The sequence below is a fragment of the Rhinolophus sinicus genome, chromosome 17 (assembly GCF_057876585.1).
Source record: "Rhinolophus sinicus isolate RSI-liver-muscle chromosome 17, RSI-T2T, whole genome shotgun sequence".
NCBI lineage: Eukaryota > Metazoa > Chordata > Mammalia > Chiroptera > Rhinolophidae > Rhinolophus > Rhinolophus sinicus.
Window position 1 is genome coordinate 155,644,727 of NC_142517.1, and position 14,504 is coordinate 155,659,230.

A 14,504-nucleotide genomic window follows, 5' to 3' on the forward strand; every position below is an offset into this window, starting at 1 on the left:
CAAGTTTATATGTCCTAATGCAGATCAGAAATCTTTTCACTGATTTCTATGGAATATTAAACTCAGTACGTTCTTCCCCAACCTCGCCTGCATTAGCTTGCACTCCCTCTTTCCCCCCAGCTGCCAGTAGCTTGCTCCTCCCTGTCCCTCCAGGTAAATCTTTTGAAGATTCTCTGGTCTTCTGCTCCTTGCCATAGCAAAACCACTGAGAGGAAGCTGCCAGTGGTTCTGCTACCGATGTCAGCAGCATGTCTGCTCCCTAAAGCAAGAAGTAGAGAAGGAGACAGGGTAAGTCTAAATCAACAGTCCTACTTTGTGCTTCTGATAGCATTAAGTTTAAGCTAACATGAGAAATTAATTAATAAACATCAACCCACCACAAGATTGAACTTGTCCACTAATTAAAATATGGAGTTCAAAATGAGTGCACCCACATCACCCTCCACGGGAATGTGTCTCATGGAGTTGCTTAGGAGGAAAATGATGTCCTAGAAATAAGCATAACTGAAGAAGCAAGAAGACTGAGTGTTTGGTTTTCATATTTGCAGAGCTCTTGACTTTATATATTTGTGAGACAATGGCTAAGTTTTTATTCTATTTCTCGTTGGTTGTATAGAATGAAAAGCTTGTTTTTCTTTATTCAATTATATCTAAACACTTTGAATGTGGCTTTGATCAAGGTCGGTTGTTAGCAATACTTAGCATACACGTGCATACTAGAGCTGTCTTTCAAATGTTATAGACCATTTTTTTTTCCTAATAATGGTACAAATGTTTCTAAAGTTGATATAATCTGTTTATTTGGGGATCTTTTCTTCTAATTCTAATGATTTAGTTCACCTTCCCTTTTTATGAACCAGGCTGTTGATCCCGCTGGCAACTTCTCTTTTCCTTCTTTTGAACTACAGCCAAGTCTCCATGGCCAGAGTAATGAATAGCTTCCTACTTAATGAAACTGTAGGAGATGAGCTAAAATGAATTGTTTGCTTTTCAAGTTTTTTAAGTGCAACAAGCATCTAGAAATGTTTCCTGGTCACACACTTGGGAAAGTTGGTGGGAAGGCGACTTACAAGCATCTGAGGAATTGAAAAGAGCCAGCAAAGTCTAAACTGGTCTTGAAATGATTCTCAGTGTAGATAACCCACAGCAGAATAGTGGAGAGGTGGCTGTAGTTCTCTCTTGAGTGCTTTGGTTTGTTTCAAAATGTAAGATTATCTTTTTTTTTTTTGCATGAATAATTGAATGATTTTATTTTAAAACTTAAACAGCTTTGCTCCATTGTTTCCTGCTGTCAAGATGAACAACACTGGCTGAATTTCCTCTTTTGAACTTTTATCTTTTTTATTTCTACACAATTCCTGTTTGCTTATATTTATCTATTAAATGACAGGTACCATTTTAAAAAATATTCATGCACAGAGTTTTTTTTCATTTCTCTTTTGTTATTTAGTGTAAATAAGAATATCTTTTATATCTTACTGTGTTGCCCCAAAAATAAGACATAGCTGGACAATCAGCTCTAATGCGTCTTTTGGAACAAAAATTAATATAAAACCCGGTATTATATTATATTATATTATATTATATTATATTATATTATATTATATTATATTATATTATATTATAGATCCTGTCTTATATTATATTATATAAGACCGGGTCTTATATTGTATTATATTATATTATACCCAGTCTTATATAAGACCTGGTATTATATTATATTATGTTATATTATATAAGACCCAGTCTTATATTATAATAAAATAAGACCGGGTCTTATATTAATTTTTGCTCCAGAAGACTCATTAGAGCTGATTGTCCGGCTAGGTCTTATTTTTGGGGAAACTCGGTAAGTATAGACATAAGGTTATTTGGAGTCTTAAAGCATCTACAAGATAACTAGCCATAAAAATTATATTTATATTTTTCCTCTGATATACAACACAACTATTCTTTATTGTTTACAAAATTACATATTAAAAGAAATGGAAATAAACTGTGTACTAGAAGAATTTTAATATTTCAAGAAACAATTGAAGAATCTGCCTCTAATGGAATTCTGTTAAAAATAATCAGGAAATTGATTTACTTAGGGAAGTGGTAAACTTTATAGCATTAGTTAGTAGTAAATGTTTATCAGCAGAACAAAAAAATCATGGTCGTGTTTGTGCATTCCATATTTAGTTCCTAGTAAACTGCACGAGTTTGAGAGGGATATTCTTATTGCCACAGTAGTAATATTAAAGTGACTGACCAGACTCAATTATACCATAAATGAAAAAAAGAACCTTTCCCTTTTATTTAGTGCTAAGAAGTGGAGGTCTCATTTAACAGAGCAGGTAGGAGAGTGTGCAACAAGGATATTGGCAGAAAACAACAAGTTTTTCATCCTTTCCCAATCCAGAGTTGATTAAGAGATTATCTCACCAAAGGAAGAGAGTAGATAATTTACCCCATCCTGAAACCCCAAAATTATTTTCCAATATTTACCAAGTTGCAGTATTTTGAGTATCACCTTAAAGACCTGTGCATTTCTGTTTTTTATTTAGTCAATTTTTCCTATTATTTAGTCAAAATTCTTGAAATCATTATAGTTTTTCTTAAATAATGTTTTTAATATGAAATTTTATATCATAGGGTTTAGTATGATAATTATACATTTTAATACATAAATGCATACCATGAAAATTTATGAATTCTACATATGTTCCACCTAAAATCCTCTTGCATTTGCCAGTAGTACATAAGTGCCATTTAGTGAGACATGGGTTTCTGCTAACAGTGAGGATCCTGGTTTCTTAAGGTAGATATTTCCTCTTCTTTTGTGCCATCTAGTTAAAGTAAGTAATTGTTGAGTTTAATATGCAAACCTATGTTTAATGAGGCTTAACTAGAAATGTTTTGACTAAGACTGGTGACAATGACAAAACTATTTTATTAAAAGACCCCCAAATATATGTAATTCAAGAAATTGAGGTTCAGCATGACTAATAAAGGTTTTTAGGACATCTCCTGAGAGAAGCTCTTTAATAATATATATGTTTCTTGCTCTATCTGGAACATGGATGAGTTTTCTGTATTCTTAACATATGTCCTACCCATTAGTTTCTGATATCTTTGAAAGTAATTGTCAGAAAGTATAACAATGCAGATAGAATCTTGGAAACTATGTTTAGCCAAGTTGAATTTGGAAAGTTTACTAGCCTTTCTGTGCCCATGATTTCTATGACAGCTAACCCATTATAAGTGTTTTCCTGCTCCACCATCAGATTAACTGATAAGGCCTTTTAATAACTTTTTTTTTTTTTATCACTTGCAATTTAAACCAAAGACTGCTTATTGGAAGTAAACAGTTTTCATGAGTATTCTAACTCTTTTCTTCCAGAACTTGAAGAATCCAGGCAGAAATGCCCACCCTGCTGGTATAAATTTGCTAACCTGTGTTTAATTTGGGACTGCTGTAAACCATGGTTAAAGGTGAAACATCTTGTCAACTTGGTCGTGATGGACCCATTTGTTGACCTGGCCATCACCATCTGCATTGTTTTAAATACACTCTTCATGGCCATGGAACATTATCCCATGACGGAGCAGTTCAGCAGTGTGTTATCAGTCGGGAACCTGGTAAGGTTCACTGAGGGTTCCTCTTTCCATTGAAAGACTTCATGATTGCCTTAATGAATTTCCCATATGACTGTCATATTAAATATGAATTAAGTGACCATGTATATCTGGACAGCAAAAGTTTAGAATTCCTTTTTTAATGACAAAAATGTATTCCTACAGTTAAGCCATGGAAAGATTCAAAGATTTTATGTACAATTTGAGTTAGAATTAATTTAAATTGTCCATTCATTAGATGATTATGAATTATGGAAGACATTAGTTTATGAGAACAAAATCCTGACCTATTTCTCATGTATTTAGAATAGATTTTTTAGAACATGTATACGTTTGACAAACAAATTATGAAACATGCCAAGTGAGATAATTTTTGAAATACAATTTATAAATACCTGAAGATGGATTCTTTGGGAAGGAAACATCATATAGTGGTTATTATTTCTGTTTAAATTTCTCCTGTAAATTTAGGAATTTATAAATGATGATTTTGGCATGCGTTTTCATTTAAAAATTTGTATTAACATTCACTGGATACATGGTAGAGTGATAGAAATTAAAGTAAAGCGGTCTTACACAAACAACGTCAATAATTTCACACAACAAAATTATATTGCTACCTATATAAGAGGCTTATTAAGTTCTCATGTACCTCCCAACTTGATATATGAACATACAAACAGGTTGTATAGAAGTAGTAAGTAATATATGCTAAAGTATAATACGTAATATTTTTAGGCTCTGAAGTAGCCACTATTTTTAAATTATGTTCCAGATAGGTCTTGATTGATACAATGATAAAGTTAATATATACTGACCACTTATTTTGTACTAGACACAGTACTAAATGGTTTACCTGAAATCCCTTTTCTGGGTTCCCACAAAGTTAGTCCTAAGATAGATACTATGATTGTCTGCATTCTACAACTGGGGAAACTACGAATGAGAAATTGGCAGAACAGTGGAAGGTCAGAACACTGTATCAGAGACTATAAAAGCTATTTGAGAGACTACTGTAAACTATGGTAAAAAATCACAGAACTTTAGAGTAGAAAAGGATAGTAACATTACCTAGTGTAAATTTTCACCCATAAGGAATATCTTCAACATTATCTCTTAAATGTGAGCAAGGGAAGTTTTATGGAGGTGGGTATTAGGAAACAACTCAAATGGGCTTAAGCATAAATAGAGTTCATTACGTCAAGTAACTGAAATCCTTTCGGATACAGCTCCGGGTTTTAACCTTACTAAATTCAGGTTATCAGTCAATGTCACTAGAAGTCAGCTTCTTGCCCTATGTCTTCTCAATATGTTTCCTTCATCTCTGGCTGGGTATTCTATTGATGGCAATGCTCTACCAACTTTCATCCTAACAACAGAGTGCCCTGAATGAAATAATTGTACTACCTAACTCACAGCTTTAACAGAGAACGAAGAATTAAATATCATTGTCCTGTTTGGACAATGAGCATTTCTAAGCCACTCAGTTACTCTGGCTCTAAGGTTAGCATGCCTTATTTGGCAAAACAAGAACCCTGTCTGATCACTGGAGACAGAGTACATGAGTAAAACTATGAAGAAAAAAATTATATCTGCTATTACCAGAAGAAGAGAGAGTGGTTGGTGGAAAGATACAAACAACAAATGGACAATTCAAAGAGGGATTGATCTTATGTGTTAAGGAAGGTAAGATTTGTATTTGAGGTAAATCATAGAGTAGAAAAATATATATGAACAGCATACACATTCCTCTCAAGTGCGTATGGAATATTCCCCAGTATAAGCTTTATGTTAGGTCATAAAACAAGCCTCAATAAACTTAAAAAGATTGAAATCATATAAAGTACTATTTCTGACAAAAATAGAATGAAATTAGAAATCCATAACATAAATAAATTTGGAAAATTTACAAATATGTGAAAATTAAAAGAACATACTCCTAAATACTCAATGAGTTAAAGAAGAAATCACAAGAGAAGTTAGAAAATACTTTTGAGATGAATGAAAATGAAACACACCAAATAGAAATATATGGTATAGGGCTAAAACAATGCTTAGAGGGAAACTTATACGGTAAATGCTTATAGTAAAAAAAAGAAGAAATATCTCAAACCCATAGTCTGTCATTCCCTCCTTAATAAACTAGAAAAAGAAGAGCAAACTAAACCCTAAGCTAGTAGAAGAAAGGAAATAAAGAATAGAGTGAAAATGAATGAAATAGAGAATAAGAAAATAATAGAGAAAATCAACAAACTCAAAAGTTGATTCTTGAAAAGATCAGTAGAAATGACAAATCTTTAGCTAGACTTAAAAAACAAAGACTCAAATTAATAAAATGAGGAATGAAGAATGAAGAGTGGACATCACTATAGACCTTACAGAGATTACTCCTTATCCAGTATATTCATAAGAAATACTATAAACAATGGTATGCCAACACATTAGATAACGTAGGTGAAATGGAAAAATTACTAGAAAGTAACAAACTAAACAAACTACTGAAACTGACTCAAGAAGCAACTGAAAATCTGAAAAAAAATCTATAAGTAAAAATTGAATTAGTGGGCCGGCCTGGGGGCTCAGGCGGTTAGAGCTCCATGCTCCTAACTCCGAAGGCTGCTGGTTCGATTCCCACATGGGCCAGTGGGCTCTCAACCACAAGGTTGCCAGTTCAATTCCTCGAGTCCTGCAAGGGATGGTGGGCAGCGCCCCCTGCAACTAAGATTGAACACAGCACCTTTAGCTGAGCTGCTGCTGAGCTCCCAGATGACTCAGTTGGTTGGAGCACGTCCTCTCAACCACAGGGTTGCCGGTTCAACTCCCGCAAGGGATAGTGGGCTGCGCCCCTGCAACTAGCAACGGCAACTGGACCTGGAGCTGAGCTGTGCCCTCCATAACTAAGACTGAAAGGACAATAACTTGAAGCTGAACAGCACCCTCCACAACTAAGATTGAAAGGACAACAACTTGACTTGGAAAAAAGTCCTGGAAGTACTGTTCCCCAATAAAATCCTGGAAAAAAAAATTTTTTTTGAATTAGTAATCAATAAATGTTTCCACAAAGGAAAGCCTAGGTGAAGAATAGTTTCCCTTGTTGATGCTACCAAATGTTTAAGTAATTGACACCGATCCTTCACAAACTATTCCAAAAAAAAAAAAAAAAAAACAGAACATAAGAGAAAACTTCCCTGCAGAGTTTGGAATTTGAAGCTAACCAAGATAGAGAAATTGGATAAACACTTTGGGCTTCCCTTTGAAACCATATGCACTACACTTTAGGAGTGAAAACTATGTCAGAGAACTAGAAGTTCCAGCTAGAACAAAGAGCAAACCAAAGTAGCCTTGTCCTGTCTGATTAAGTATGAAACCAAGCTACTATAAGTTCCAGGTGGCCAACGTATAATTTAACTGTTTGCTAGGACAAAAATTAATATTCTTCAGAGGAAAATAATTGAATCAAAATTCTCTACATCACCCACATCACATGAAAAATTATGTGATATGTGAAGAGGTAGGAAAATGTGACTTGTAATTGAGAAAAAAAGCATTCAATATAAGTATATTCCGAAATGACTGAATTGCTAGAATTAATATAAAAGGACTTCGGAAGAACTATTATAAATGTTTAACAATTTGAAAGAAAATATGGTCATAAATAATAACCAGATAGAGAATATGAGCAGGAAATAAATGAAAACTATGAAAAAATTTATCTAGGTATTTTAGAATTGAAATGTACAGATTCTAAAATGAAAAAAAATCAGTGGATGGGTTTATAAAAAAATTGAATATGTCAGAAGAAAGGGTTGTTAAACTTGAAGCAAATCAATAGAAATTATCCAATTTGAACAGCAGAAAAAAACTGTCAGGGAGAAGCGAGCTGGGAGATAAAAATGTCCCCCAATGTGAACTTTATGCTTTCAGCACTGCAGCAAGCTATCACATAATGCACAAAAATGTGTTTTGGGTCAATTTTTTTTTAAAGTAACTAAAAACAATTTTTTTTCTTGAGTATGGTTTTGTTTTAAAAATGTTTGGAAATAAACCACTTGAGGATTATAAAACGAAACCAAACAAAACTGAAAGGAAAAATGAACTGAGTCTCACTAATCTGCAGAATAATATCAAGTGGGTAATATTTGTATAAGGCAGACCCAGAAGGAGGAAAGAAAATGGAAAAAAAAAGAAAACATTTGAAGAAGCATTGGCCAAAAGTTTCTCAAAATTGGTGAAAAATATTAACATAGACACTTTAATATTAAATTATAGAACTTGAATGAACATCAGCAAGAATAAATATAAACTACACTACATTGGGCACATCTTGGTCAAGCAACTGAAAACAAAAGAAACTTTGGAACCGCCAGAAGAAAAATGCTTAAAAAGTCACATGCCACATAATGATGTTTTAGTTAATTACGGACCTATAAGGAAGTGCCATAAGTTATGGAGCCCAAACATTCCTATCGCTTAGTGATATCATAGCCATCATAAGGTTGAAGCACATTGTATTACACAAATGCTTACCATTGTGTTACACTTACCTACACTATTCAGTACGATAATATGTTGTACAGGTTTGTAGCCTAGGAACTATAGGGGAATTGAATCTGTTACCCCCAAATATATTTCTTTGGCATAAGGATTATTTTCGTCTGGCTATTTTAAGAAACAGCAGGCATGGGCTCTGTAAACCAAGTAGAAGTCTCCTTAGTAAAGGGCATTTACATTTGTAAGGGTGTCTCCCTTGCTGTATATTAGGAAGAGGGGGATGACTTTATCTCCAGAAATTTTTATCAATGCAGAAGACAAAGACTTAAATTTGTATGACAAACTTACTCTCTGCTTTCCTGGTAACCTCCCATAATTGACTGCCCCCACCCCCAAATCTTTTGTCTCTAGCTGGAGATGGTATTTAAGGTAGTGATTTCAGCCATTGCTTAGTTTTCCTGAGTCTCTCCCATGTATACATTATTGAACTTTTGTGTCTTTTTCTCCTTGTAATCTGTCTTTTTATTACAGGGATGTCTAGTCGAACCCAGAAGGGTAAAGGAAAAATTATATTTCCTCCCCTAGAAAGCAGTAGGTTATACCACACAGCCTGGGTGTGTAGTAGGCTGTACCACTAGGTCTGTGTGAGTGCACTCTAGCCGGATCGCACCACAGTGAAATTGCCTAAGGATGCATTTCTCAGAATGTACCCCGTTGTTAAGCGGCACGTAACTGTAATATATAATGGACTAACATCTAATCAGAAACAATTCAGACCACAAAAAGTGGCCTAATGAAAGAAAGAAAAAAGAGGAAAAAATTAACCCATTATTCTACAGTGAAAATATTCATCAAAAGTTAATGTGAAATAAAGAATTTTAATATTAAAAAAAAAAAAAAAACTGAGTAAACTTTGTTGCACCCGAATTATGCTAGAAGAAATGCTAAAGAAAGTTCTCCAGGCTGAAGGGGAAAATTTTATCAGATGGAAATTTGAATCTGAAAATGATGGTCACTAGAAATGAATAAATGTGGGTAAATAGAAAAGACTTTTTTTCTTATCTTAATTTATTTAAAAGATTGCTGTTTAAAGCAAGTGTTTACAGCATATATAAATGTAAATATATATGAAACGATTCAGCACACTTGACTGGGGTGGCAAAGATTTCTTGGAAAAGGACCAACAATGCTATACATTATCTAAATATCCATAGAATATTCAAATAATGGAATTCTACTCAACAATAAAAGGAGAATAAACTGGTAATACACGCATGGATGAATTTCAACTTGAAGTACTCAAGCGATATTTGGAAAAGTCAGTGAGACTCTTGGGTTTTTGGGTTGGCCACCGAGGTATAGAGTGATTCCATGTCTATGTACTGAGTTAGCGAGTATCACAAAAGAAACAAGGTTGTGCAGAGAAAGTGGTAAGGTTAATTTTGGAGCTGTTGAATTTGAGGTACCTGTGAGATAGTCATCCAATGGAGGTGTGAATAGCTAGGTGACTGTGTAGTTCTAGAACTTGGGAGGTATGCTTTAGTCAAAAAAGAGATCTCAAAATGAAACTGATTGTGAAAGGAAAATGAGAGCAACAAGGACAGAGAGACCTCTGAAGAAATCTGATTTTGAATAATTTGTCAAAGGAAGAAATGCAACTAAGAAGTATCCAGGGAGGTGTGAATCACTGATGCCAGGAACAGAAAATATTTTAAGGAACAGAAAACCATGTGAAAACTCCTAAAAAGGCAATCAAGATCACTACTAAAAATTACAATTGAATTTAGCAAGTGAGATGTTGGATATGCTGTGAAATTCCTTTAAGCAGTTTATGTGGACTGGTAGGTTGTAGAGTAAAGAAAGAAAATGGATTATCAAAAATGCTGTTTTCCATGCCTAGGAAAATAAACACTTATTTTTTATTTTTTATTTTTTTGCATTCTTAGCATCTATAGGGCTAGTGGTGACCATGTTTATGGCAGCCTATATGAAGCCTTCTTAGCACCAGCCTTAGCTGTAGGGTCATGGGCGGTGGGCGGGGGTGGGGGGGGCAACTATGAGACAGTACTTTGTGTGTTTTTGGAAAGCTAGAAAGATCAGAGGCAGAGACAAGCAGTTGGCCACAGTGAGTTAGCTGAGTCTTTCATATAAGAATATAAAACTAAGAATATTACCTTTATTTTCTTACTTCATGTAACTTTTCATCACTTGATAAATCTTAAGTATAGTAAGCAAATATTAATTTGAATACAAACAATTTGAGGGTATAATTAGCCTGACCTAAACCAATTTTTAAAATTCAGATTTGTTGAGAGTGAATAAATTGCTCGATAATTATGTTTTCAAGAGTATTCACTTATATAATAAACATTTCTCATTTAGGTCTTCACTGGGATCTTCACGGCAGAAATGTTTCTCAAGATAATTGCAATGGATCCCTATTATTACTTTCAAGAAGGCTGGAATATTTTTGATGGTTTAATCGTGAGCCTTAGTTTAATGGAACTTGGTCTGGCAAATGTGGAAGGATTGTCAGTTCTTCGATCATTTCGGCTGGTAAATTAATACTGAATATCCATAACATTTTTATAATCAATTTAGTTAGTTTTCACTCTTATCTAGCAAATGATTACAAGATTTCACATGGTTACAATATTATTTGAATACATTTTTAAAACAAACCAGACTGCCCCACAAATGGACGGTAATTTCTTTGCATTATAGCTTTAATAGGTAGATAATTATATTGAAAAGAACAGCCAGCAGTTCTCTCCTTAGTAACTGAATGACGGTTTTCATGGGGAGGGAGAAAAAGAGAGTCATAGATAAACCCAAATCACAATTGAACAACACAGTATTCATCTCTCAGTTATGTGGGCTTTGTTTAATCACCGTGTTTCCCCAAAAATAAGATCTAGCTGGACAATCACCTCTAATGCATCTTTTGAGCAAAAATTAATATAAGACATGGTATTATATTATATTATATTATATTATATTATATTATATTATATTATATTATATAAAACTTGGTTTTATATCATGGTAAAATAAGACCTGGTCTTATATTAATTTTTGTTCCAAATGACGCATTAGAACTGATTGTCCAGCTAGGTCTTATTTCCGGGGAAACATGGTATGCATTTCGGCTTTGTGGAACGTAGGATAGGCTCACCTTTTTATCAGGAGCTCAGGAAGGATAGAGTTGCCCACTTTGCCCGGATGGAAGCCAAGACTCAGGACCGCGTGTAAAAGGGAGGACAGAGCTCCCCATACATCTGCTCCTTCAGCCAGATCAGGAAATCTCCAAATTCACTCTCTCAGAAGAGTTACCTGTATTATGTTTGGTTAATTTTAAAGAAAGGGGCTTCATTTGATATTAATATTTTATAAGTATATGAATCTTTTACAACGGAAACAAAATATCATTTGATACATTTCCATTTAAAAAGTTTGGTATGCTTTATTGGGTTGTGAATTTGTGTTAGCTCTAACTTTCTGTGATTTATTTTCAAATAACAGGTTGCTATTACAAAATTACTAAAGTAACACTTTAATGGTGACAAGTCCAAGATTTTCTTGTGAAATCTGTTTAGAATTTCTCTAACCACTTCAAAGTTCAAATTGGAGTTGTGATTCTTAGAGCTGTGGTTCCCTTCCCTAGTCTTCATGGAGAGCTATGGATCTAATTTGAAGCTAGAAGGATATAAAAAAAAAAAAAACAGAACAAAAATTAGAAATTATTGTATAAAAGTAAATATGGGCACCGGCATTTAAAAAAATGTGTGGTAAATCTTCGTGATAATGTGATGCAGTTTAAGGAAATAGGAAGCATAATATCATTGGCATCTTGCTTCGTGTGTCAGGCTCTTTTGCCTTAATTATTCTCTGGGAATAAATTAAACATTTTGGTGCTTATATTCACCTCTTTGAGTCACTTAGATACCATTAAATAATGTGCTATGCTTGGCTTGACATTTATTGATGCATCAGAAATGAAATGCTGCTGCTATTTAACGTAAATGGTATTTTAGAGGTCTCTATGAGCAAAAAGAACCAATGAGTCAAGCACATTGGTGGAGAGCCATGTACACACTCTAATGAGTTCTTGATTAAGTCACCGAAGACATCAATGTTGACAAAAAGCAGCTTTTACTTAAGTCCAAGTACTTTTTCTTTGAATGTAGTAAGTCTTTAAAATACAGCCTAATATCACAGCAAGCTAAAGAGGTAGTAAGATTAAAGCAATCGAAAGGCTTAAAGAAATTAGTTGGTTTTTCCTTTGTACCTAATATAAGTGTTAATTTTATCTCCATGTGTGCATTTCAGTATGATATTTCAAGTACACTGAAAAACATATCCACTTTGGGATTTTAAATAATTAGAGCCTCTACTTTTCTGAAAAAGTCTCAGCTAATTAATTGTCATTAATCTTAAATATCTCAGTTCCTTACAGAAAAAGAAAAAGAGTATTACATATGATTATGTAAGATTCTGGAAAATTTGTTGTATCTTATTCTTAAAATACGAATGAAAAAACTGTGTAAGTATTTATTTACAATATAGACTATTTTCAAAGGGAAACACCCCATGTATGAAGGAAACTGATACATTTACTAGGTAATAATTCGACACACAAACAGTCCATCACCGTACAGTTGAGACACTGTCGATTTTCCTTGTAAATAATTCCATAGATTCTTTAGAAGGCAGGACAGTAACAGCCTTCTTGCTTTCGTTCCCAGCTCCGAGTTTTCAAACTAGCAAAATCTTGGCCAACACTGAACATGCTGATTAAGATCATCGGCAATTCAGTGGGGGCTCTCGGTAACCTCACCTTGGTGTTGGCCATCATCGTCTTCATTTTTGCCGTGGTCGGCATGCAGCTGTTTGGTAAGAGCTACAAAGAATGTGTCTGCAAGATCTCCAATGACTGTGAGCTCCCACGCTGGCACATGCATGACTTCTTCCACTCCTTCCTGATTGTGTTCCGCGTGCTATGTGGAGAGTGGATAGAGACCATGTGGGACTGCATGGAGGTCGCTGGCCAAACCATGTGCCTTACTGTCTTCATGATGGTCATGGTCATTGGAAACCTAGTGGTATGTAGCAAAAACATTTTCCGTAAAAGATAATGTAACCGTATAAAAGTAGGTTCAACTGAGGAATGTTTTATGTTTTTGTGGGGGCGGAGAGGGTTGTATCAAAGCCATTTCCAATTCTCAATTATTCATGATTTTAGCAGACAGGTATACTTTAGACTATTGAAATCCACCTAAACTCTTTAAAAAAATTTTTAATTATTTATTTTTTATTGAAATATAATTGATATATAACATAAACTCTTGAAATATCTTTTAAGCCAGAGTTGTTCTTTGTCAGTAATACAGCTTGCTATTCCAATGGAGAGGGCTCTTTTATCTTTCAGTTCTGTGCTACAGCATGGAAGACTTGCTAAGAACAGTCACTCATTTATAAGTACTAATAGTAGTATCACTTGAAAATGTTTCGAATTTGAGTTTCCTGCAAATTGGAGGTAAAAAACATTAGTGATCCTCTCAGTCCATTCAAAGCACACGGAGTTTTGAGTGCCTGGACACTACAGTATGACCAAGTAACACTGACTCAAGAATCACTTATTATCGCATCTGGGTAAAATGAACCATACCCAGCACCTCTGAACTGAGTCCTGGAGGCATGAGAGAGATGATAAGAAGATATATAAGGCATAGTGATATTGGATTTATTCAAACAGGAGTCAAAATAGGAAGTATCTAATACTTGTGTGTCAAAATATGTGAAAATAAAGTGCCATATGTCAAGTTCACAAAATGGAAAAAATTGCTTTACAATGGCAAGGATGATCGGAAAGGTTTGTCAAGGAATTTGAACCTGAAATGTGTTTAATTGAGATCTAAGATTTAACTTGGTAGGCAGAAAGGTAGACCGTCCCAAATCAGGAAACAGTGGACCCAGTGGTTGGGGAACAGCAGACAATAGACTCTGTGGGAGGGATTAGGCTCTTATACTTTAAATATAAAGCAGTTAGACTGAGTTACTTGATTAGGTCCCATTCCAGTGTAAAAGAGCAGGGATTGTCATAAGCAATATTTTAAAGTATATACTTTATAAACTTAATTTCTTTTCACATAAAAGTGATTTCAAATTCCCCAAAGGAAAAAAAAGGGAGGGGAATAAAGCCAAAAGATTATCATTTTATTTCTGATCATTCCCAGGTTCCAGCCTCCTCAGTATAGGTTAGATAATTTTGACCTATTCTTGAAGTAACAAGAAACATAAACACTGTACAATCCAGAAATATGAATAGTGGCTCAAAACAACACACGTTTATTATCTCATACTTTTTGTGGGTCTGAAATTTGGGAGCAGCT

The 14,504-nt window shown here is 34.3% G+C and overlaps 1 protein-coding gene across 5 annotated transcripts in view; it reads left to right on the forward strand.

Moving 5' to 3' along the window:
• The window catches only part of LOC109445177 (sodium channel protein type 2 subunit alpha), a 126,876-nt gene that overhangs the window by 72,077 nt on the left and 40,295 nt on the right, over positions 1–14,504 (forward strand). For all 5 annotated transcript variants that reach the window (XM_088794057.1, XM_088794058.1, XM_074337232.2 and 2 more), the window contains 3 exons: positions 3,386–3,624; positions 10,495–10,668; positions 12,858–13,214. In XM_088794057.1, the coding sequence (XP_088650183.1) occupies positions 3,386–3,624; positions 10,495–10,668; positions 12,858–13,214 (770 nt within the window). The remainder of the gene's footprint in view (positions 1–3,385; positions 3,625–10,494; positions 10,669–12,857; positions 13,215–14,504) is intronic.